We start from the raw sequence: 22,192 nt of genomic DNA on the forward strand, positions 1-22,192 counted from the left end.
AAAGGGTAGTTGGAGAAAATCGTAATTGCAATCTTTATCAAAAAACATCAATAGAGGTTTAGTTGTTATCTTCTTCAAAAGTCCATCCTGCTTTAAAGGGCTGCACAGAGGAAACACTGGGTTAAAAACTAAAGACAAACCTGCAATTAAAGGGTAACTATAGTAAATTCTAACTGACCACTATTAAAGATCAGCTATAGAGGTTTAGCTGTGTTGTTTTATTCAAAAGTACTTGTAGAGCAACAAGGTGGAGGAAAACCGGCTCGTCTATGAGAGCCGTGGCCACCATTTTTTTTTTTTTTTTTTTGATACAATTTACAATAGGTGACATTAACAAAGCAAGAGGCTTGAGTTATGTACATTTACAAACGTCAGCTTTTAAATCAGTCATCAACATACAGGTATAAAAATAAATTAAAGAGAGAAATAATTCTGTATACAATTCACATTTACAGTTTAAATTCAATACAACGTTCTTTGGTCTTCACAGCTTTAGAGTTGGTGCAGCGTTTTAAAGTGATTATGTATGAGGATGAAAGTGATTGGAAAACTGTGAATTTAGGTTTGTGATTGGAGAATTTAGAGCAGTGTATATGGTATTTTGCCAATATTGGAAGGATGTTTTTTCCATAAACACCAAATATAATAATTTTTTATTTTTTTTTTAAATCAAATTGTGTATTCATATTAAGCTTTCCATTCACAAACAAATATGTCATTTCAGAATATATGAGAACTGTATGTGAGCAGTCCCAAAACACATGGTTAATTGATTCTTCAGCATTATGACAAAAAGAGCACAGAGGATCTCCATTTGGGTGACTTTTTGAAATAATACTGTTTACAGGGTCACATCGATGTAAAATTTTCAGGCATACCTCTCGAATCTTATTAGTTACAAAGTATTTCCTAGACCGTTGCCAAACACAGTTCCAGTGTAAGTCCATAAATGCATTGTTCCATACAAAAACAGATGCTGGTTTATTGATGGACTCCCTTATGATAAGCTTTCTTATACACTTATTGTTAGTTTTATAACTCAAAAAAGGATCAGAGTTACCAATAAACAACTCAGGTGACGTGTCATCATTCGGCGTGTGTACATATGTAGGACTTCAACATTTTCACACTGGAGGGAATAGCATCCATTACAACAGCAAATTATTTGGGCAAAACTGAAAAGTTGAATACATTAAGAAATTGGCTATATGAATAGGTGATGCCTTTTTTGTTAAAAAGTTGATGTACATGAAGAATACCAGTCAACCCATTTTTTAAAGAAAATAGTTTTCTGTTTGAAACAAATATCCTTATTATTCCATATATAATACTTACGAGGTGAGAAATTGTGTGTGAACTAAAGACCAACATAACAATAGTTGTTTGTGAAAATTGGAGCACTTAACCGGAAGCCTTTCAATGCTAAAATTTAAGTTTATCCCTTCTAATGCTTCAAATAGATGTGTTGAGATGAAATTCCATAGTGAGTTTGGCTTTAACAGATATATTTTTTATCCATTTGATTTGGAATGTATGGTATGAAAATCTATTAAATTGAACCCACCATTGCTTAATTTATTAATCATTAAAAAAAATTTAATGAGATGTGCTTTTTCTTCCAGATAAAGTGACCACCATTTATGCTTAAGTCATAGACGGGTGTGGTGACAAAATATTTGACTGAAGTGTAACAACAGCTCAGATACTGATCTGAATGGAAATAAGATAAACACATGAACAGAAAGCAAGAAGCTATTTCTAAATATAGGGCATCTGTTGATAGACAGAAGTTTGTTGAGATAACTTGTGATACAAAAGGCAAAGATATTTTCATTCAACTTCCCCATCAGTAAACAATTGCAGATATTCAGGCAAACAGTAATCTGGCCTCACCCTGTCGGTAATAATTAGTTTTGTAGAGCTTTCAGACACTTGGTCCATAAACAAATTAACAAATGAAGAAAGTGCGCCTGGGGGCCGGCGGGGCGACTTGCAGCGTCCCCTTGATGCCCTCGGCGGCTATGGACATGGTAATCGTCCCTGGGGGGGGTTGCTCCCGGTGCAGCTTCTGTTCCGGGTCCTTCTGGCCTAAGGTCCGGCCCCTGCTGGCTCTGGGCCCGCTGGCGGGTGCCCGCCTCCTTGGTTGGGTTTGGGAGTGTGGGTAGGTGGGGGTTCTCAGGAATATGATGCATGGACTTCTTCAGCTAGTCTTCACCCAAAGTGCATAAATAATAAAAAATAATAATATTGATGGCAGTCTATGACATGTTCACCATCAATTTATAAAGTATTGCTTAACATTTTCCAGGACTTATATCATCTTGCAGAGCCTAGCCTTGCCAAACCAGTTTCCCAGTTGCCCCATAGTTGTGAGAAAATGTGAGCTGACAAACTTGGCACGTGTGCCAGCAGCGGGTGGATAATTAATAAATACTAATATTGCTAAATACTCTGTTAGACAAAACTACATAAGTTAAAAGAGATAAATGGGACAACATTGAACAGCCATATCATAAAAGTGGGTCTTGATTCTTTTTCATGTCAACATTCTCTGCGGAACATCAGGCCCTCAACTAAAAACAAAAGTTTCATTTAAAATTAACTAATTTTATTTAGTTGTGTTGTCATTTAGTATTAGTAGTAGACACTGTCAAGATGATGAATTTATATGAAAATAAGGCCAAAACTATTTGGTAGGTATTTTCAAAGGTTTTCCCAAGTCTAGAGCAGAACGAAGTAACTTTTTCACCTTAATAAATCCTTCTCATAGTCCCTGTGAGGGTGATACAAGTGTTCATCTCTCCCTGCTCTCTCTGGCCAGAAAACAGCACTTGCAACTCTCCCTGCCTCTGACCCGGTGGCAAGACGTACTACTTTATGATAGCCCAATACAAACTAATGCTAGATTATGACCAGCCCTGTAACTGCACACGGTTGTCTACAAATTCACTTTTCTCAAACTTATATCATGGCGGAGCAGCAAAATAAAAGGCAGAGAAGACCTTTGTCTGAGGAACGGAGCAAATCCATGTAGGTACAGCTCAGCAGCAACACACACTCGCAATCCAGCGCTCCATCAGGCAGCACGCACACAAATATCCATTAATCTATCTATCTATCTATCTATCTATCTATCTATCTATCTATCTATCTATCTATCTATCTATCTATCTGTCTATCTATCTATCTATCTATCTATCTATCTATCTATCTATCTATCTATCTAGCTATCCATCCATCCATCTATCCATCCATCCATCCATCCATTTTCAGAGCGGCTTTGTCAGCACAAACACATCACACACATTTCCACACTTCCTTCCCTATTACTCCCACATCATTCATTTATTTGACTTGTCTCTCTTCCTCATACTGGTCACATGGGACTATATGTGTGAAAGCACCCTTAGTGTCACTGTTGTACTAGGATTTTTCAGTGATCGGTTGCTACTGACTTGGGAGAGCAAAGGTGCGCATGTTGCTGTGGGGTGGGGCAGGCGGTGGGGGGTGCAGTGTTTACAACAGTGACATAACCATAAGGGATCTTTAGGGGGAGTGCTAAGTGCAAGTTACTTAGTTCTGCTTTAAAGGGAACATATCATGGTTTTAAATCCTTCCTTTTTACATATAAATCATACAGTTGTGGTCTATATAAAGCGGAACTGCACTGCTTGGGTCTGAATTCCTCATTATTATAGCTCCACCCCTTTTCAACCCCTTTTCTGATGTGCTTCTGAGAGCAACTCGTTTTGGTGCGGTCTCTTTAAATGCAAATGAGACACTCCATACCCTGCCCCCTCTTCAGGTGACACTCGGTTCAACTCCACCCTGCTCGGCCATTTTTGTAGTTTGATAGAAGAGATACGGCTATGTAGCGGCGCATAAACTTTTTATTCAGAGGTTATTTACACAATGTCAACAACAGAAGACTTGTCCATCCAGCCTTACATGTTAGAGCCAGAGTCGGACCCGGCGGAGCGAGATGAAAATGATGATGAACCTGCAGAACCCTAACAAGTGAGCTAACACAAGCACCGAGCTAACGCTAGAGCCAAGCTAACGTCACGAAATGCATTTTAATACAGTCTTTTCAGAGACAAAAATGGCAAAATGAAATGACTAATGAAAACTTTAGACTTAAATTAAATCACGTAGGCCATATCATCAAGGATCTAAAACAAGCACACAGCGCTAACATATGAAGACGGTGCAACTGCTAATGGTAACAAAACAATGACAGGGACGTCTTATCATCACACTTTTTAGCGTTATTTACAGCTTACCGAAGTGCTCTGTTCATCGTCTCCAAAGATAGAAGGAATTGAACCCTCAATCAGACAAAGTCTTTCAGCAAATCCTTCTTTATACTGGTGGAGGTTGATGAAGCAGTCATCCTTGAAGTGCTTCGCACACAAAAATGACCTTACCCACAGATGTGGGTACATTTCTGTGAAAAATAAAACTCAACCAGGCACTTTGAAAAGGTTCTGATGCTGGGAGACGATGTAATAAAGCGTATGGGTTACTACATCCAACAACCAAACATTTTGATTTCTCCTCTCGTAACTTCGGACTACAAAATAAAAGCGAAAAATAAAAATGGCGGATTGCTCCAAGTGTTGGACCTGGAGTTGATGTACTAATTTGGCAGTTCCGCTGCAAATACTGTGATGTAATAGTTCAAAAAACGTAATAGAGAATAGAAAAATCGAAACACATTGAAAAATATGAGCAAAACAGAATATAAAGATATCTACGGAGCACCTGAAGAGACTAATTTGATTTTTTCTGTACTTCTAAGCACTCTAAATATACAACAAAATGCATTTAAGGGCTAAAAAAGTGGATTTAGCATGATATGTCCCCTTTAAAGTATGTATTCCTTAGCTGTGTCAGACAGAATTATTTCATTCAACGAAAGAAATTGCACTTAAATGTCATTTTACCAGTTTTTGAGTAAGTTGGACCTGAATCAATTAAACTGAGTAGATTCTGAGCTGAATGGACAGCAAAGAAACACAAAATAAGAGAAGGCATTTCCTAGGACGTGTGTCCCGTGACACAAAAACAGTTCACATATGGCACGGATAAGGAGGAAACATTTAATAATTGCTGTGTTGTATTTATAACTAATGGAAAATAAATACAATCTGGAAACCCCACACAAGCCTCGTGAATAAATAAATGAGCTGAGACTGATATTCTGGCACAGCTCCAGCTGAAATATCGTGTTGCCAAATTCCTGATAAAATGAGTGAAAGGCCTCTATTAGCACATTATATTTAAGAGCATTCAGCATCATTTCTAACTGATTTAATTATGTAAAAGCACTTTTAGTTTACCCGGGGTATTTTATTTTGAAGATAAACTCGATATTTTATTATGTGTCTATGCACTACTTCCTGTCCTTTGCACTGGCTTATTTTTGTTGAATTGCTACAACACGGCTTTGGCATCCTGCAGATATAGAAGGTCTGCGTATCTGTTGCAGAGGGCTCAGGCTGGAGCAGATTTGGATGCGGTGGAAATTGGCACATTGAATTTAATGGAAACATATCAGAGGTGTTTCGGGTGTGCTGGAAATTGGGGGTTGGACACCAAACCCTAAATTGTTCCCAATGGTCATCTAGCATCTACATGGCAGCTCTGTCCCATTGGTGTGTGTGTGAATGGGAGAATAAGCTGTGATTGTAAAGCGCTTTGAGACTACTTTAGTGGTTACAAAAGCAAAATATAAATCAAGTCCTTATTACAATTTACATTTTTTATAATAAATACTTGTACTAATATATAAGATAAGTAAAATTACAATAATAATTCATATTTACAAATACCCTGATAAAACTACATTAGTCAAGTAAAAGAGATAAAACAATAATTTAATACTAAAGAATTGATACTAAGTAATTTCTCTTTTAGTAATAAAGGTAACACTACTTTGTGTACAATATTGTAAACATGTAGTACATTTTGCTTGAGTGTGTTGTCGTTTAGCAATAGTAGTTTCTTTGGAGATGCTGTCAAGCTGTTGTATTTATATGAAAGTAAGGCCAAAACTACTTGGGAGACATTTTCAAAGGTTTGCATAAGTTTAAGGTAGGCATTCCTCAGCCGGGTCAGACTGAATTATTTCATTCAATGGAAGAAATCGTGCTTAAATGACATTTTACACATTTTTAACTAAGATATAACTGAATCACTTAAACCTAGTAGTTTCTACGTGACTGAAGAGTAAGAACAGCTCAGATACTGATCTGAATGGAAAGAAGATTAACACACAAATTGAAAGCAAGAAGCTGTTTCTAAATGTAGGATATCAGATGTTGGTTGCTCAATGCTTCCTCGACTCCCACCCAGTGGTTACTGGAAAGAGTTGCACTCTGCTGTCTCAAAATTTATATGGAGGAAAAAGAAGGCTCGATTGAAATTCTCAACCCTCCAAAAAGCAAAAAGGCAAGGCCTTTGTTTTACGTCCTCTTTCTAAATAGTTGGACTTTCTATATTTGTTTCTTGGTGCCCAATTGAGAAAAACATTGTCCACCCAAATAGACTGCAGAACTTAATATATTCCAATATTTCCCTGAAAAAAACACAAACTATGTTTGGCAGCATCATCACTGTGCTTATCTCCGTCTGACAACACACAAATACCCTGTGCAATATTACATAAAAAATGGTTTCGTCATTCACCCATATTTCATAACTATTCTCTACAGGTAGGAGGACACCCAATCTCATTCCCTACAAGGAGCAAGAAGGGTATGCACACTTTTGGCAATATTTCTGGGGTAGGGGGCTTACGCTCTTTCCAAGAAATTAAAATATCTTTAACTTACCAGGATGCTCTTTCTTTTTCTACCTTCAGCTGCACACGGCAATACGCAACTACGGTGTTCCTCAGAACAGCTTACTGTCCAGCCATCCATTTCATGCATTATTTACTAAAACCAACGGCAGAGTTTCTGCATTTCATGGCACTTTACTTGAGGCAACTGCTAATCCCCTGTCCCCTTACCAAGCATGGATGAAGGATTTGCCATCTCCTGTTTGTAACTGGAATTCAATTTGGCAAAATACCATTCATTTTAATTTTATCCATTGCACTTATTATACACCTCACACCCTCTATGAAATGAAAACCCTACCAACTCACAATTGCAGTTTATGCCCTGACAAATCTGTTGGCACCTTTTTACATATGGTTTGGGAGTGCTAGGGGTTGCAGATTTCTAGAGGGGCGTTTCCGATATTCTTTCACGTATTCTGATGTTGCTGGTTTTGATTTACAGTCCGCATAAATAGGACTGAATCATAACATAACCTAACCACTAGAGCAGACATGGACTCATCTGTGAATGGTCACATTTACAGACCTTAGAGTCACTGTTAACTTACTAATAAATGGGAAGAGATTCGTCACCTTTATAGTAAGTGTTGACGAGGCCACTGGGAATGAGGCCCAAAGCCAAGGCAGGCTGACTCGATTAGGGATGTCCCGATCAGGATTTTTTGAGTCCGAGTCCTTTGATTTTGAGAATTGGCCGATACCGTGTCCCGATCCGATACTTTTATAATACATTAAAAAGATAAAGAAGAGCAAAAAAACAGATCCAGGATGTCCCTTATTTATTCTATTCACCTTATTTTACCATTCAACCCTAAACAGAGCACATCTGTGATGTAGCTTGATCAATCAAGCAATAATTGAAAAAATTCACGTTAGACTTTAGTGCAAGATTAAATGATTTTAGATAAAAATGTCTAATATAAAAAGGAATAGTGCCTCATCTTTAAATACCCAACAGGCATGTTCACAAAGAAGAAAATATAAGTGCCACCGTGCTGCAAAGTAAGGCCAGTAATGTGCTTTTAGGAACTGCACTCTTAATGATTCCTCCTCATTTAGTTTCTGCCAACCAAACAACAGACATGGCTCCTCTTTTTGACACAAGTTCTTCTGTGTCATAATGTTCTACTAAGTCTACACCGTAACCAGAGCGCTACTGTTTACTTTTGCAGTGCAACCATGAAAAGACTCTGGTCTGACGCGGAGCAGCGTAGCGTTCTGAACATTGTGTCATCAATATACCAATACGGTGGTATATTAAAAGTGTGTATCTTTTGGTGGCGGGGTGCGCTGGGTCCTCGGCTCCTTGGAGCTTTCTCGGATGTGTATATGGGGGGGTAGTGACTGCCTCTCGGCTTGGGATCTTGGGGACTTCTGGGGCTTGCTCGGCCGGGGGATGGTCGCCTGAAGCTCCTTGGCCCACGCTCCTTTTGTTGGCCTGGCTGCATCTTTGATTCCGGGGCAGCGCTTGGGTTTGCAGTAGCGGTTTTTGCACGTACATTGGTCTACGATGCACTGGCATGCCTTGGGCTGTGGGATAAAACTCGTACTGGTTTTAATCTTAGACACGTTGATCCCAAATACCTGTTTTAGGTATTACCACTCACTCCTTCCCTCTGTCCACAGCCACCACCATTATACCTAAGCTTCACACTTATCACCAGACTGGCTTGAGTACATAACACAATAAGCTCAATATACACAACTACAACTTCACAACTCACTCTCCCACCCTTTCCATTTACCATCTCGAGTCTCTCCTCCCTGTTCCCTTCCCCCTACCCCTCCCTCACACCCCCTCACCTAGGTGTAACACTGCCTTCTCTTTTTGCGTCCTCCCTTTTAATAAAGTATTTCTTCCCCTTCCTTTGGGAAGGCTGGTGATGGTCACAATTATGCAATAAAATAAATTAATTTATTTAATTGCAATAATAAAACATGGCATTGCTGTCTTAAAAAGATTGCACTTCTTGTAGAGTTGACCTTTGACAGCATGTGCAGACAAGGTGAAAAAAAAGTGTCTGTATTCAATGAGCACAAGCTACAAACTACGCACATGAGGCACGATTTTGATGCCCAAAACGCGTTTGGTGCGAACTTACCATAAAGGCTCAAACATACTCGGGCGGACACCCGCAAAATGGAATCCGCGAGAAATCCGGCCGAGTTTGTTTGAGTCTTAAAGCATCTTTGTGTTCTATAATGTTGTTTCTTCAGAACAACGGGTTTATGTTCTAATAACTAAAAGAAACTCTGTCATATCAGTTAGAAACAGCCAAGCCTGTTTCGGCTGTTTCACTCTCGCACTAATAGATGAATTTCACACGAATTCTATCAGGAAGTTGGCAACACAATTACTGTTTCACCTGGAGCTTGGCTTCGTTATTTATTCATGAGGCTTGTTGGGGTTTCCAAGTTGTATTTACTTTTCATTAGCTGTAAATAAAACACATCTAATGTTTCCATCTAATCTGAATCATCTGTGAATTGTTTTTGTGTCACGAGAAACACACGTCCTACATTTAGAAATTCCTTCTTTAATTAATGTTTTTTTTTGTTTCTTCATTGTCCACTCAGCTGATAATCTACAGATTTTAAGTGATTTAGCTACATTTTACTCAAAATTTGTAAAATGTTATTTAAGCACAATTTCTTTCTGACATAATTCAGTCTGACAGCTGAGGAATGCCTAACCTTAACCTTTTGAAAACAATAGTGTTGGCCTCGCTTTAATATGAATAAAACAGCTTGACAGTGACTCATAAGGAACTGCTATTGCTTAATGACAACACAACCAAATAAAATGAGTTCATATTAACAAATAAAACTTTTGTTTTTAGTTGAGGGTCTGAATGGTGTAGTTTTATCTAAAAGAGTATTTAGCATCATTAGTATTTTAGTATTATACTATCAAGTTATATCTTTTACTTTTTACTTTTACTAATGTAGTTTCATCAAACAAAGTATTTGTAAATATAAATTGTTTTTGTTACATTACCTATCTTATATATTAGACATAAAAGTAAATATTTGTGAGTGCTTTTCAAAATTCAGGTATTTTTATTATCAGTTTTTATTGCCCTATTTAGATTTTGCGCATTTCCAAGGGTAATGGAAACCTAGCTTATGGTGGACACGTCTCTCATGGACGAGCCGGTTTTCCTCCTCCTGGTTGTTTTTTTTGCTCCTAAGCGCAAGTTTACCTTGTTGAAGTTATTTGTAACAACCAAGAATAATTTATTTTCTTTCATTTAAGTTTTATCAAACCCTGACTTTTTCTGCTCATTGGTTGATCTCCTCCTTCCTGAGTACATTTGTCTGGATAAGAAGCGATAGAGCAGACTTTTCAAATGTAAGCGACGTTAGAACTGCATGTCATTTTCCCTCCATCTTGCTACCTGTTGAATCACAACGATTTGTTAAAAACAATGCTAACTAAGAAAACTTTGGTTTTACAGGAACTCCTCTGACAAAGACTGACAGTTGACCGTCTAAACATGTCAGGAGATGAAAAATGTCCTGAAAAACCTTGTCTGAATAAATGAAACCTTAACTTAACATACCAGGCCAAACTGTGTTTACTCAAACTGATGCCAGTCAATCAGATGTTTTCTTTCTGTACAGAGGTTGACGATGTTGTTCTCCAAACTGGTTTCAGGTGGTTCCCAGCATCAGCGTATTGTTTAAGATATGTTCTGCATCTAAAGATACGAGACATACCAGTAAGAAGAGATCCTTTTGTTGTACATGCAAGTCTTTTTATTTCCTGCTTCCACCACTGTAAACATAAAAATAATGTGGTTTGACGACTCGTGTTGAGAGTAACGCGTTACACAAGTAACGCAATTACAGAAATGTATAACTTTTTACTGTAAAGCAGTAATGTAACTCATAACATTTTGGTAATACTATAACTGTTACAAATCTCAGTAACACGCATTTTAACCTGAGATGTGAAAAACAGCACCAGTATCTTGAAGAAACACCTGGACCAGTGCCACGCTAACACCAAGTTGACAGAGAGAGATGCGGGTGTGGCGAAGAGAAAGAGAGCAGAGGACAAAAGTACAGAAAAAACCACTTTCACTGGTGGTCATGTCATCTTTTGACTGGTTTGTTTTGAGCGCTCAAATAAAATAGTTACAATTTTACCATGTTCGCAGCACTAAAAAACAGCGCACTAAAAAACAGCGCAGTAAAAAAGGCGACAGATACTGTAAATTAACATGCAACATTTAAAAGGCTACCAATCCTAGTTCATGCCAGTTTTCTGCTGTGAGATTTAATTAAAAGAGAATAAAAGAATAGAAACAAGAAGAAAGAGATTGTGTCATGTCATAAGGTTATAGGTTACATTATAGTTGTTTCTAGCTCTATTGTGTTTCATATGAGTATCATCATAACTCACCAGACTTTAACTTTGTCTGCTTTTGTGATTCTCACGATCATTGTTACTTATTGTGTTGTACCATGAGACTTCACTGTGCCTATTATATTAAGTTGTTAGTAGCCCACACAGTCATTATGCTATACCACATCACAATCAGAATCAGAATTCCTTTATTAATCCCAGGGGGAAATTGCTTATGGTACAGCCATTTAAGAAAAATCACAAATAAAGAATAAAACGTTTAACAAAGACGAAAGAAAGAATACATTAAATAAGTGTATAATTACGTAAAAGACTGTTAAAATCAAGGATCAGATACACACGCATTACAGTAGTAAAAAATAAAGTAAGTAATAATAATAATAATATACAAATTATATACAAATATGATACAGATATTTACAACAATCAAGTTGTGAGGTTACAGTGATGAATTATACAGTTTGATCACCACAGGCAGGAATGATTTCCTTCCATCACCTTCCACTGGATATGTAACCAGCTGCAATAAACTATATTTTAGCATTTTAGAATGCTAGTCATACTTCTGCGATTATTTTGGTGAAAGTAACTCAAAAGTAATGTAACGCATTACAATTCAGAGACAGTAACATTGGAATGTAACGAATTACTTTTAAATGACAGTAACTGCTAGTATGTAATGTATTACATTTTGAAAGTTACTTGCCCAACACTGGTGACACACACCAATGAACTGTAGTTATCCAGGTACTTTAATTCTAAAAATAAACACAGTGAGAAAACCCAAGTGAACAAACTCAATTATCCTTACCTGGTTTCTGTTCAGCGGTTACAGTAGCAGTAGTGGGTTCTGCTGTTTGTTGAGAAAACTTGTGGTACAAAATGCAAAGATATACTCATTAAACTTCCCCATCAGTAAAATATCCCAAATGTTCAGGATAACTGTAATCTGGCCACAATGTGAATTAGAATGATCAAATTAATGGACAGGAAAGAGCTTGAAGTGCAGGAATGGAATTAAAGATATTTGTTTGGTTTGAGGTGTGAACTTGTCTGATGCCTCCATCAGAATGTCAGAAAGATCAGCCTCTTTTTAACCTTGAATTTGTCTTTTCAAATTCATACTCTACACTCATGAAAATGATGCATGGACATCTTCAGCTAGTCTTCACCCAATGTGTTGCAGTATCCCCAAGAGCTACACAACAGATGATCAAACTGGGTTGATTAGCTGATTACGAAAAGGGTCTGAAAACTAGTGTAAAAAATCTTTCCACCTTCTAAGAAATCTTTACAAGATAATCTGCCAACTAGATATGGCATAGAGACAATCTGGCAGCTGGTAGAGGAAAAGCCGGGGGTTCTTATAGGCTGTGTTGATGGAGGCATCTGAGGAACCAGGTGGGATGGAGGCTGGAACCAGGACGAAGTGAGTGGTCCAAAAGATGATGAGCCAGCCCCCACAGGCACCAATGGGATGAGGAAGAATAATAAAAATGTCATTCTATGACAAGTTACTTGCTTCTCAGATCAATTATTAAAGTATGGTTTAACATTTACCAGACTGTGTTGTCTTGCTGGGAAGTCTAGCCTTGCCAAACCAGTTTCCCAGTTGCCCACATAGTGATAAACTTGGCACGTGTGCCAGCAGCAGGTGTATAAAGGTGCTCTGGGTTGATGGGAGCACAGTCTGAGGCATCATGGTGTCTCTACTGGTCATCCCGCTGCTCCAGCTGCTTCTGGCTTCACTGGTGTCCACGTCTCATTATTATGGGGCTTCCATGACCTTCAATTGCAAAGGAAACAACTCCGATGGATCAACAAAGGTCAGTTACTTCATCATGCTTCTTACTTTTTCTTGCTACTGATTATTATTATTATTAGTAGTAGTAGTAGTATAATTATTATTATTATTAACAAAACTATGAACTTCAATGCACTTTGTGTTTCTATGAGAAAACATATTTAATTGTAACATTTTTCAGCAGCCCAGTCAGTTCTAGGCCTGTACATTATGATTTAATGTATACATTAGTGGGGTCAAGTTAAACATTTTATTTAGCATTTTATTTACAGTTTATTGTGCATTGTTGGAATGTCAATGCTAAATAAATGTTTTCATATATATAACAAATTTATTATTTGACATTAATATTAATTCATGCAGTTGCAATGCTTTAATTTTAGTGTGTTAGTACACGTCCATAGCCAGAAGTGCAAGAGTATTAATAATTGCTGTTTATTTCTGTAATAATTCCAGCAAGTTTATTTTGTCTTCTTTTTAAATAATGTGTTAAGGTTTCTTTTATTCAGACCTTTTTTCAGGCAATTTACTTTGATCTCTTAACATGTTTTGTCTTTCAACTGCCAGTCTTCCTCAGAGGTGTCTGCTGATCGCTTTGATGTGTCCTTTCTGGGCATCGCCAACTTGACAGTTCTGTCAAAATAGTAAATTTCCTAAAAAAAGTTATCTGAATAAAATAAATCTTAATGTACATTTCTTTCTGTGTTTCGGTTTTCAGATTTGGTTTTCTCATTTTCAAGAATTTTCCTGTGCATCTAAATAAGGCAATAACCTTGTTTTAAAATATTTATGGCACATTCCTTTACGACAGCCAATCCTTTTCCAAATAATAATAATGAAAAAAAAATCTATCCTATACATTGTATACTGTCAGCCTAGAACTTTTAATGCTGGTGTTTCCAATGACCTGGACATAATAGAAGGGGCGTATATGGGTGGAGCATGTGTGTGTGATTGACACATTCCTGTCTATCACTATGTGATCACCACTGAATGATTTAGCCTGCCGGCATTTGTTTTGCAAAGATTGTACTTATGTCTCTTTTCCAATGTCCCATTTTGCCGCCCTTGAGAAAGTACCGCTTTAGGTTATTGCCTTGTCAGCATATATGGCCACGCCGGTCCAGCAAGGGGTGTTTGATAGAGCAGCTTGTCCTCTACATATTGTTATCCATCCATGTGAGCAATTAATTGGGCAAGTCAACCTCAAGCATTTTAGAAAGAAGAGTGTGAACATTGAAGGACAGCCTGTGGTATTTAACAATCACATATTACTAATACAGTGATATCAAGAAATAAAGACTAACCAAATGTTTTTCCTTCAGGTGGAAGTTCGCAGAAGATCGACCTTTGATGGATGTACCCACCAACAAAGGCCCTACTGTACCGGAGGACACTGTAATCAGGTTCTGCAGGTGCAAAATGGAGTCATTGATCAGAGCACGAACACTCCACGGTACAACAACAAATGGTGTGAAACTGAAGAGTTATCAGTTTGGGCTGTGAGGGACGACAAACCTTTTGAAATGAGGTGCATTTCATTCTTAAATTCTGAATTAAACTTTACTCTCTCTCGACACACACACACACACGCACACACACAGAGTTTTGAAGTTGATGCACACTTTGTTTTTTCTCTTGAAACAGGGTATATTCCTGTTGCTGGATTCAAACACGTAATGGTGCCAGTTACTGGCAATGGACCAGTTTGATAAATCTTGGGAGAAGATCTGACACCGGAAAACCAAACAAATCCCCAGCAATCGCAATCCTTCCTTTTCTAAGGTTAGCGTCATTCAGACAAAGCTGTATGAAGTTATTAGATAATTACAACATCATTGAAAAGTTATTATTCAACATGTTTGTTAATTTTTCTTCACATGCTGTCAGTCTGAATAGTCCTTTAGGTCTGGAAGTTTAAAACACATTCATCCTCTATCTTCAACTCATTCTTGGTGCATTTAACTTGCCTTGTTGGGATTTGGGTTCATGTTTTTCTGCATTGGTTTTTAGTGTTTGCTTTATTATCATTATTATCATCATTTGTTCCAGAGTTCCTCAGAACTGCCCTCGCACATACAAGCTGATCTCTTTTGATCCTGATGGTGACAGAGTCCGATGCAGATATGGAAATAGTAGATATTCAGAGTGTAATGCATGTAACCGACCCTCAGGATTCAACTTAGATCAGGTTAGTTTCAATTGTAAAATACCATAACATCACTGGTAACTGTGCTAATACATGATCACCCATAATACTGTAATGTCCTCGACAGGATTCCTGCACTATACAGTACCAATATGCCTCTGCTAACCCCAGAGTTTATGCTTTTGAGATGGTTGTGGAGGACTTTTCTACGAAACACATGGATCTGATCTACAAGGACGGAACACGATCCCACAGACATCCAATGACTGCCAGGAGGAGGAAGAGAGCAGCACAAACCCCAGCAACAACTCCATGGTGGTGGGGGCCCATGTTTCATGTTGGTCAAACTACACAAGCACCATCATCCACCCAGACAACCACAACCCCATACCCAACCACAACCTTCCCCAACCAAAACTTGATGTGGTGGCAACACCCTACTACTACTCCTCCTATGACGACACCAGGGCATAACACCGTCTTCAGTCCATTCAGTAAACTACCACTGCAGTTCTCTGTGCTCAGTAAGAGACTTCTACTATACTGCAGTGTCTTTAACATTCTTACGCTGCCCAGGGGTGTGGAATAGCTATGCAACTACTTTAGGCCCAATGCTGCATTTGTGATTACTTGGGGAGAGTGGGTTGAGTTGTGCCTGTTTTTACTTAAAGTGTCTTTAAAACAAGGGGACGACAGTGGAATGGTAACATTCAGTGATTGAGTTTCTTTTTTACAATTGTAATCTTGAATGATACATGATGGCATGGTTTAAAGACTGTAAACAATCAGGTGCTTGAAAAGGTTAGAAGGTAAGTTGTTCCACTGGTACAACTTAACTCGGGCCTTTTGGCACAACTTAACCCAAGCCCACCATGTACATTAAAAATGCAACATCTTGCTGATTTGAGATCTTGCTGCTGTGTAGCTTACTAAATCACTGAAATATGTGTGGACTGTTGTCAATAATCATTTAAACACAGCAATCAAAAAACCTTCAGCATAGAAAGGCTACTTTTATTTTTTTATTTTTTCACTTAAGTGTGGTTACCTCTGATTTATGTACTACTTGTCAGAAATTACAAACTCCATGCTGATGATGTTGATATGCCCTTTGTGGGGCTCATCATCATCACATTAATTATGTCCTCATTTCCTTTCCTGTGTTCCATTTTCATTGGCTGGAATGTTTGGCTGAGCAGTATATATGGCTTAACTGGTCAACAGCTCCTTACCAACTCCACATATCCTTTTAAATCTACAGTTGACCCGCCGGCTCCATCCTGTCAAGAGGGTTTCTACATACCAAAGTTTGTGCACCCAACACCAGAAAATGGAGCAGTCATCAATGGCGAGCCGGACAAAATAGTGGAGATTCGAGTCAAAGCACAGGCTGCCTATACATTGTACGTGAAACATAGTTCTGCAGAAGAAAAGACTTTAGTTAACATGGTCTCTCCAACAGGATCTTTGACATCATCATCAGTGGGCCGTTGAATATTACCAAGCGCAGAACAACACACGATGAGTTTGTCATTAGTTTTACTCCAAGTACTGATGACCTGGGACAATATTACGCAGTATGCTTTGCTGTTGAATCATTCAGCTGGTAAGTCTTGTGTTTAGCTCTTGTACAGAAAGTAAAGACATGGTTGAAGAAATCTTAGATTTTTCTAATTTTTCAGGACATCGACTTATGGGAATCCAACCAATCCATATTACGTAACTCATCACCATCATCACGCCACGCCCTCTTCCCAGTAAGACACCCTCACACACCCCAACACCAATGTTTGCAGCAATGTAAAGATCAACAGATAAATCATGTAGATTTAGTAACTCATCTACGACTACTGCAAATATCCAGAGGCTGAAAATGGAGTATTTTGGTCTGAAATACTGAATAAAAACCCACTAGATCACTGTACACATGAAAATAGGTTTAGACAATTAGACATAGGCCTATTATGTCTACATTGCTGTATGAAGCAATGAGTTAGCATTACCGTTTGTAAAAAATTTGTACCATTTGTAAGATAAGTCATTAATGGAGCCTTTAAGAAATAATATTGCACAGGCTCATTTTAATCATGCCATAAAACTGCATTTAGACTTCTTATACTGTGCTGTATACACTTGGCTGTCATTCAAGTGAAATTGATTGACAATATTTTGTAATTCCTGTGAAATGGATTTAGTGCAGTAGATAAATTCTGAATTTCTTCAGTGACAGTTATTGTGATGTATCGTGGATTAATTTTCCTGAAATATATTGATTATCGTGATAATATCGTTATCGCGGGCAAAAAAATATTGCAATATATTGCATCACGAGATTCCTGGCGATACCCGGCCCTATAATTCAGTATTCTTTATGTATGTCTGCTATATGTTGCCACCTCTAAAAAATTCCTGCCCCCCTCTTGCCACCCCATTGAATTTTTTCTAGATCCGCCCCTGGTGGCAGGGACTTGCATTAATTAAGGTGAAGCGATATGTGCAATTAAACCTATTTCAAATCATGAAGTCCATCTCTCTTTTTTCCCCCCAAAACTGTAAAACTGACACTAAACGTAGCACATCTTTAGATTGTTCTACACATACATTTTTTATTTATTTTTAGATTTGTTTTTTAAATCTAAAATCAAAGCAGGATTACGATTGCAACAACAGATCATCAGTAAGGTAAAACTAACCTGTCTCACGACGGTCTAATCCCAGCTCACGTTCCCATCGCCTAGATGTAATTTGTGTATTTTTGTCTGAAGAAGTTAACTGAATTTTTGACAGCCGTTTGAATTCTGCCTTTGAACGCTAACAGCTGCTGTTTTGCACACAGGTGACTGGCTCGATTTATTTGCTAATCATTGCAGCTGTAGAATTCCTATCATGACACATTTCTTTTGCTAATTAACTCAGTGAGATGGACCATTGTCTCTTTTTCCAGTAGTATGTATGCACTGCTACGTGTTCAGCAGCTCCTCAAGGGAAACAAAAGACGCCATTTTCCTCATTTTATCTTCCTATATTCATTTTTATTTCTTGTCTGTTAGGTCAGGAATCTATCAATCTGAAATGAGATGTGTTCTGCTGAAAATTGTGAAGAGTCAAGGTGAGTCAGACAGTGTATTTGACTTTATTGTTTGGTGAACTGCAAACCTACACATATAGTATTGCTTAATCGGTGAAAAGAATGTAGCTTACAAAACAATTTAAAGTTCTTGTAACAGAAAGAAAGTTAGTAAATCAGTTTATGTTCAGACCATTTGTCATTGTGTACTGGCGAAGCATAAATCAAATGAAATGCAGGTTTCTTTCTACATATAGAATGCATGGACTTCCCAGTTGTGACTCTTATAAGTCTTTTGTTTCAGTCAAAGCTAATGTCATCTGCAAAGAATCCTCAATGCAAGTAGAAGTGAAGAAGTCTTCCTTAGTTGGACTTGATGAAGATCATCTGCGTCTCAATGACCCGTTAAACACCGTCTGCAGCCTGAAGACTAACTCTAACAGCACCCACATCATTGGAGTCGTCCCCCTGAACGCCTGTGGGACTCAGATCGAGGTACAGGGTCCATTGTTTCATTTGCTCTTCTATCAGATTTGTTTTTTTAAACTTTAGTGCATCTTCCTTTTCTCTGCAGGAGGATGATGATAACCTTATTTTTAAGAATGAGATCACAACGGTAGATGACATCACTGACCTGATCACAAGGAAGCACCTGTTAGAGTTGCAGTTTTACTGTCAGTATCCCAAAAGGGGAAATGTGACTCTGAGCTTCACTGGACATCGTAAGAAAACCGTTGTGTGGGAGAGAGGGTTTGGAACTTTCACGTACCAGTTTGAGTTTTACCCCGACAACAAGTTCCACACCATGATCGACCCTAACTCTTATCCACTGGAGTATGAGCTAGGAGCCAGGATCTACATGCAGATTGAAGCCCAGAGTTCAGTCAACAACACTGAGATGTTTGTGGAGTCCTGCAGAGCAGCACCGTACGACAACCCGAGCTACACTCCAACCTACTCTATTATTGAAAATGGGTAAGCAGGAGAAGGTTCTAATGGGACCAGCGGCTCTAAAACAGGCTTTGCTGTGAGTACAGTGTTTGTACATAGGTTGACAAGGCCAGCTTTGACTCCAGCTCATAGCTTCTGCAGAGTGTGTGCACATTCGTCTTGTTCCAGATTAGATTTTTCTTTGAATAGTCTCTTTTTCTCACAACTTTGTTGTGATATGTTAATTTTACTCAACCCTCTATTTATTTCATAAAAAAAACTTATTTCACTGTTGGCCAATCATCTAATAATCAGACGAACCAACTGAATGATTTTCAAGCAGAGTTACAAACCCAAACACTCATCAGCCAGCCATATAGTTGGTCAGTGATCCCACTGATCAACTAATAAACAGACCGATTAAACAAACAAACAAAAAAATCAATCGATCATGACCAAAAAGGTTATTAACTATCTAACCCCTTCAACAAATAAACCCAACCAATATGACTTCACCACCCATTTGACCAAAGCAACTAATCAACCATCTGTCCAACTTGACAAACAACTGACCAGTCAATGATATGAACACACTGAGGAAATGATTAATCAACCAATCAGTAAACCACCAACCAACCAACCAACCAACTAATTAACTGACCAACTTGGGTCTACTTGATCACTCATTCCTTTTAGATATAATTTATTTCTGTGATTTTTAGATAGCACTCAGCTCTTCTGTTTTTTCCTCCTATCAGCTGCAATGTGGACCCCACAGTCGTGATCTACAACTCTGAAGATAAAAATCGTTTTCAGTTCAGCATAGAGGCCTTCCAGTTCATCGGCTTACAAGATCAGGTCTGTACTGGACTCTGTGGTCTCACTGAGGGACCTGCTTTAAAGCTTCTAATCACACATGTGCAAAGAATGTCGCAATCCTTTGTATAGAAGTTGTAACGACCAAAGAAACTTGTGAGACGATTTATTTGTCAGAGCAGAAGAATTAGAAATGGATATCACCAATTCAACCATTGTAACTTCCAGACACCAGTTGTTTTTCTAGTCACTGCAGTGTTTAAAGAGAAACTAAACCCTGAGGTTTGGCTGACGTACGTCTAGGCTGAATATTCTAAAAAGTGCTTTCTTCAAGCAGGGAGCAGGTCAGGAAGTAAGTGTATGTGTTGTTGGTTGTGTTCAGGTGTACATCAGCTGCTCTGTCGTGATATGTGAAGCAGGAAACCCCAACACTCGGTGCTCCCAGGGGTGCACGAACGCCCCATGGACCAACACTCACAATTCCCATCACCGCCACAAGAGGGACACAGTCATTCAAAGCATGAATCACTTCATCTCCCAGGGTCCTCTGCGCTTGAAGAGGTCCACTGATGGAAGAGTAAGCTCAGGTACGTAACAAAGGATTTTCTCCTTCGTGATGGAAGTTCCAGGTTTGATTCCCCGTTTGTAAATCTGTGCTGTGCTGCTGTTGTTCCCAGGAGGGTTGAACCTGACCCTGGTCTTCCTCTCTGGCTGTGCCCTCGCAGCTGTTGGTATGATCTGTGGATTGATTTTCTACAAAATCAAAACATCAAGCATCAAATATCAACGCCTTCCTGTCACTGAAAGTTAGAGATTGGCCTTGGTTCAATCCAACTTCACACACAGATGGTTCTTGTCAATTATAAACTCTTTATTTCTTCTTGTAAAAAAAGAGAAAATACACATACATTTTCTAATCTCTAATCATCAAACTCATAATGTACATTATGTCTGTAATTTTGAGCATTTAGTCAAGCTCATGGTATTTTTCTATTCTTCTTTATGACATAATCAAGAGAAAGGCCTTCATGGGTTCTATTAATATAGTGAAAGTATATAATAATGTTAAAAGATTGTATTATTCTTGTTAAATAAAAAGGATTCATTTCATGTTTGTTTATTCTTTTTTCTGATAATCTAAGTAAATTTAAATTGTGTTTCTTTTTTTTCTGTCAAACCCCCCTTTGAAGCGTGAAATGAGTAAAAAATAATCATATCAAAACATAAGATGTGCAATTAATAATATATTAACACTCCTCTAAAAATAATATTTTTTAAATAAAACATTTCTGTCAGAATAATTGTGAAAATGGATTCTTAACCTACGTTTAATTTTACATGTTTGTTTTTGCATTCAGTTAATGATTGTATTAATAGGGTTGAATTGTATTGCAAATTACCTTTTAATTTAAAAAAAAAAAATGTATTTTTGTGTTTTTGGTCTTTGTACACACAAAACAAGTTATTTGTAGCTCTACAAACTGGTGTAGACATTATTTATAGCTACTAATGATATACTGTATATAAAACAAGACATGTTAGTGAATGGAAAATGAGTGTAATTCACACTTCAAAAAATGCATGATTGTACAATATGTTACATTGTAATATATAAATAAATAAAAGTAAATGTAAAGTTTGTCCACACATCTGCTCTTCTTTTTAGTTCAGCTTTTGACATTTTTACTTTCCCAATTAGTCTGTAGTTTCCAAAAACACACTTTTGATTGGATTTCGTCTCATGTGAACGTTCATTAACTACATCAACAACTCGATCAATAGTAAACATCTGATTGATTGATTGATTGATTGATAGGTAAACAGTTCAACCAAAAACACTTAAAACAGCAAAAAAATAAAAATAAAAATTGCATTGTATTTTATGCTGCATTTCTTGCTGACAGTGTATGCAGCAATAATTAAGTAAATGTGAGAGCAAAACACTTATTTATTCATTGATATTTAATGATTTCTAAAAAAAAAAAAAAAAGAATCACTTCAGTTTATTTATTTATATAAATTATTTTACATACATTTTTGAAATGATGTATTTTTATTTTTACATTTGTTTCCAATTTTATTATTTATTTGTATATAATTTTTGCAAGTTTATTTTAATTTTCGTTTTTATTTTTACTTTGTATATTTTAAATTTTGGCAGATTTGTTCCTCCATACAATGTAACATACCGTACAATCATGCATTTT

The 22,192-nt window shown here is 37.6% G+C and overlaps 1 protein-coding gene across 1 annotated transcript; it reads left to right on the forward strand.

Moving 5' to 3' along the window:
* The first annotated feature begins 12,888 nt into the window (after positions 1-12,888).
* LOC114460864 (uncharacterized) lies at positions 12,889-21,095 on the forward strand. The gene is made up of 14 exons (XM_028442737.1): positions 12,889-13,045; positions 14,349-14,554; positions 14,671-14,808; positions 15,076-15,214; positions 15,300-15,696; positions 16,434-16,575; positions 16,635-16,778; positions 16,855-16,929; positions 18,223-18,281; positions 18,544-18,734; positions 18,814-19,214; positions 19,928-20,027; positions 20,368-20,572; positions 20,663-21,095. The coding sequence occupies exons 1-14, from the start codon at positions 12,920-12,922 to the stop codon at positions 20,794-20,796; spliced, it is 2,457 nt and encodes an 818-aa protein (XP_028298538.1). The 5' UTR covers positions 12,889-12,919; the 3' UTR covers positions 20,797-21,095.
* Positions 21,096-22,192: the final 1,097 nt, after the last annotated feature.

Source organism: Gouania willdenowi, chromosome 3 (genome assembly GCF_900634775.1).
Source record: "Gouania willdenowi chromosome 3, fGouWil2.1, whole genome shotgun sequence".
Taxonomy (NCBI): Eukaryota; Metazoa; Chordata; class Actinopteri; order Blenniiformes; family Gobiesocidae; genus Gouania; species Gouania willdenowi.

Coding starts and splice junctions, on each gene's coding strand:
- LOC114460864 (XM_028442737.1), top strand. CDS start 12,920: ATGGTGTCTCTACTGGTCATCCCGCTGCTCCAGCTGCTTCTGGCTTCA. Junction 14,555..14,670: donor GACAAACCTTTTGAAATGAG/GTGCATTTCATT, acceptor CTCTTGAAACAG/GGTATATTCCTGTTGCTGGA. Junction 18,735..18,813: donor CCTGTGGGACTCAGATCGAG/GTACAGGGTCCA, acceptor TTTTCTCTGCAG/GAGGATGATGATAACCTTAT.